The sequence below is a fragment of the Pundamilia nyererei genome, unplaced genomic scaffold (genome assembly GCF_000239375.1).
Source record: "Pundamilia nyererei isolate P.nyererei 1_Seehausen unplaced genomic scaffold, PunNye1.0 scaffold00295, whole genome shotgun sequence".
Taxonomy (NCBI): domain Eukaryota; kingdom Metazoa; phylum Chordata; class Actinopteri; order Cichliformes; family Cichlidae; genus Pundamilia; species Pundamilia nyererei.
In genome coordinates this window covers 30,571-33,515 of record NW_005187696.1, presented here as the reverse complement: position 1 = coordinate 33,515, position 2,945 = coordinate 30,571, and the positions used below count along the sequence as shown (strand labels likewise).

Genomic DNA, 2,945 nt, shown 5'->3' with positions numbered 1-2,945 from the left:
ACGTGTAGGTATAACTCTCTAGATGGAATTGATGTGGATTGTTTGCTGGCGCTCATCAACAAGTCGTTTGAGAAAACTCTGAAGAAATGCTACATTGACTCTCTGAAAGGTCGACTCCACTCCATCTACCTTTCTGAAGGGTGAGTGCAACTATTCAAATGAAAGAATACCCAGACCGAAGGTAAAAAACACCACTTCATTAATTCCAGGTCTTTTTCCCTTCTACTACAATTCTCAAAAATGATTTTCACTGTCAGACAGGAAAAAAATCAGTGACAAGTGCAAACTACTCTTTACAATCAGTACGGATTTAGAACAAGCCAGTCTACAACATAAGTGTTAACAGGTCTCATAGAAGAAATGACAAATTGACGAGACAATGACAAAATACAATAAGAAATTCATGGCTGGGGTATTTCTTAATCTTAACAACACATTTGATACGATTAACCATGAAATATTATTAGGATGACGGGGAGTGGGAACCAGACCTTGTGAAAATGGGAGAGTATAAATCGGAACGTTTGGACATTGTGTGTGGTGTACCACAGGGATTCGTCTTGGGGCCACAATTATTTATTATGTTTATCAATGATTTATGCAAAATGTCAGATTGTTTAATATTTGTTTTATTTGCTGATGACACAAATATCTTGGGTGTGACTTCTGAAATGAGCATAATTTAGAAAATGGTTTGATATAAGTAATTGCTCATTCTGAAAATGAGTAAATTCATTCAAAAGTCACTTTACAGTTCTTGTACTTAGGATGTACTTTAGTTACAGTTAAAATTGAAATATTTTTTCAATCTTGTACAGGTATTAATCACAGTGTGGAAAATGCAATGTATAAATGTTTGGTTTTGTTTGGTTTTGTAAAGCTATATTTCTTTATGTGTTATTGTGTGTATATATGTATATAGTGAATAGAGATTTCCATGGCAACTTGTTATCTTTTACTTTATTTTTTTCAATTTACAATGAATTTTGTTGTTTTAGTTATATTTACATGTTCAAGGTAAAGCAGAAAATTAGTCAGTCAGTTTATATATGTCCAAATATGGTTTGAAATAGTTATCAGCATCACCGACTGTGAGAATGTCAGCTGTTGGACATCTGTGTCCTTCCAGGTACAGCGCAGCAGCTATCATCACCATGGAGCCGGTGAACGGCGGCACTCCCTACCTCGACAAGTTTGTGGTGAGCAGCAGTAAGCAGGGCCAGGGCACCAGCCACATCCTGTGGGAGTGTATCAGACAGGACCTGGGTAAACTCTTCTGGAGGTCTAGAGCCACCAACAAAATCAACCCCTGGTAAGACGTGAGCTTTTTAGACTTTCACACTGGCATTTACATTACATGAACCACACTATGAACAAACATCTAAATATATGTTAAAGACTGCAGAAAAAAAAGATGACAATGTGATGATGATGCAATGTGCTAAAGTCTTGCTCCTTATTGGCTGCTTTTTCACTCATTTTTAGTCCAGTCTTTTCGTTGACCATTTCAAGAGAATATTTTGTTTGTTTGACTTGTGTTCTCTCTCTTTCCATCAGGTATTTTAAGCATTGTGATGGCAGCTTTGTTAATGGTATGTGGACTGTGTTCTGGTTTGGCCTGACGGACATCAGAGATTCATACGAGCTGGTGGAGTACGCCAAGAGCCTTCCTGATTCATTCCACAGTGTTCCCACCTCCTCTCAGCAGCCTCCTCCACCTGCTGCAGGATCGTGACTCACCTGCTTCCCAGCAGCTCACTATGTAGCTCTTCAACCTTGAAAAATTGTGAACATTAAAACTATTAGCTCTAAGGGCCTGGAATTTCATTTTGTTCAACTCTGCACCATCAAACACGGTGTTCTCAGTTTTTCTACACCTTGAAACCAGAACCTAAAGTTATGTGAAGACTTTATTAGTGCAGCTTTTCTCACTTACAGGGAAATGTGTATGTATGTGTATCCATTCAAAGCTGGGTCCACACCACACATGGAGCAGCTCATTGTTTCGCTTTCTCATTTTGTGCTGCTCATTGTAGTCCCCACCCAGTTCTGCAGTCACTGTCAGCTTGACCACGTGATGATGAACTGAATGAACCAGGTTATCATCTGCTGTAAGTTCTGATTAGAGTTGCTTTCCAGTTCACACCAGCTGCACTGCAAGATGACCTGAAGAGGCAGCAAACTGGCCTGCTGATATGGGAAATGTGAGACAGGAACAGCTGCAGCTCTTCCAAAGACAAGAGTGAGAGAATTATCCACTAGTAAAATAATCATTTTTCTTGGACACATAAATTAATTAATTAAAATGTGAAGTGAGTCACCAAATACACTCGGGCATCAGTTAACATAGCATGGTAGCCTGCTCAACTAAACTGTGTGGAAAACACCACAGTGTTTTAACAAAATATAAAGAATCCTCTTTTTAAAAAGAAATATGGCCACAATCTAAATCATTCTAGAGACATGAAGTTCAGGTTTTCCACTTTGCTAAGGCATACGGACATCTACACACAGGGGGCTACTTTACTTGAAACCAACCCCTGATGTCCAGAGTGGACTCTGAAACACTGCCAGTGCTGTGTAGCTAACAAGTTCAGCACTTTTAAAAACTGCTGATATATCTGACAGCACAGTAATAAAGGCGGTGTTGAAGTTCAGACCATTTGGCTCTCATGCCAAATGTAATTTCTGGGGACCAACATGATTTTATTAATAAACACATTCCTGTGATCGAGTCATCAAATACATAAAGATGTCCAAATGACTTTAGAGTACACAGTCATATGTATGGGGACCACAGTTGGTGATGCATCTTAGTGCCCCATGAAAAACACTATCCAATTAATGAACAGAAGCACATCTACAGGGAGTGCAGAATTATTAGGCAAGTTGTATTTTTGAGGAATAATTTTATTATTGAACAACAACCATGTTCTCAATGAACC

General features: G+C 38.7%; 1 protein-coding gene across 1 annotated transcript in view; it reads left to right on the top strand.

Annotated features, from left to right (window-relative positions):
- Window positions 1-1,808, top strand: part of nags (N-acetylglutamate synthase) — a 7,883-nt gene extending 6,075 nt beyond the window's left edge. Inside the window, exons 6-8 of the mRNA XM_005750983.1 lie at window positions 9-140; window positions 1,130-1,312; window positions 1,558-1,808. Of these exons, the coding sequence (XP_005751040.1) occupies window positions 9-140; window positions 1,130-1,312; window positions 1,558-1,735 (493 nt within the window). The 3' untranslated portion in view covers window positions 1,736-1,808. The remainder of the gene's footprint in view (window positions 1-8; window positions 141-1,129; window positions 1,313-1,557) is intronic.
- The last annotated feature ends 1,137 nt before the right edge of the window (window positions 1,809-2,945 follow it).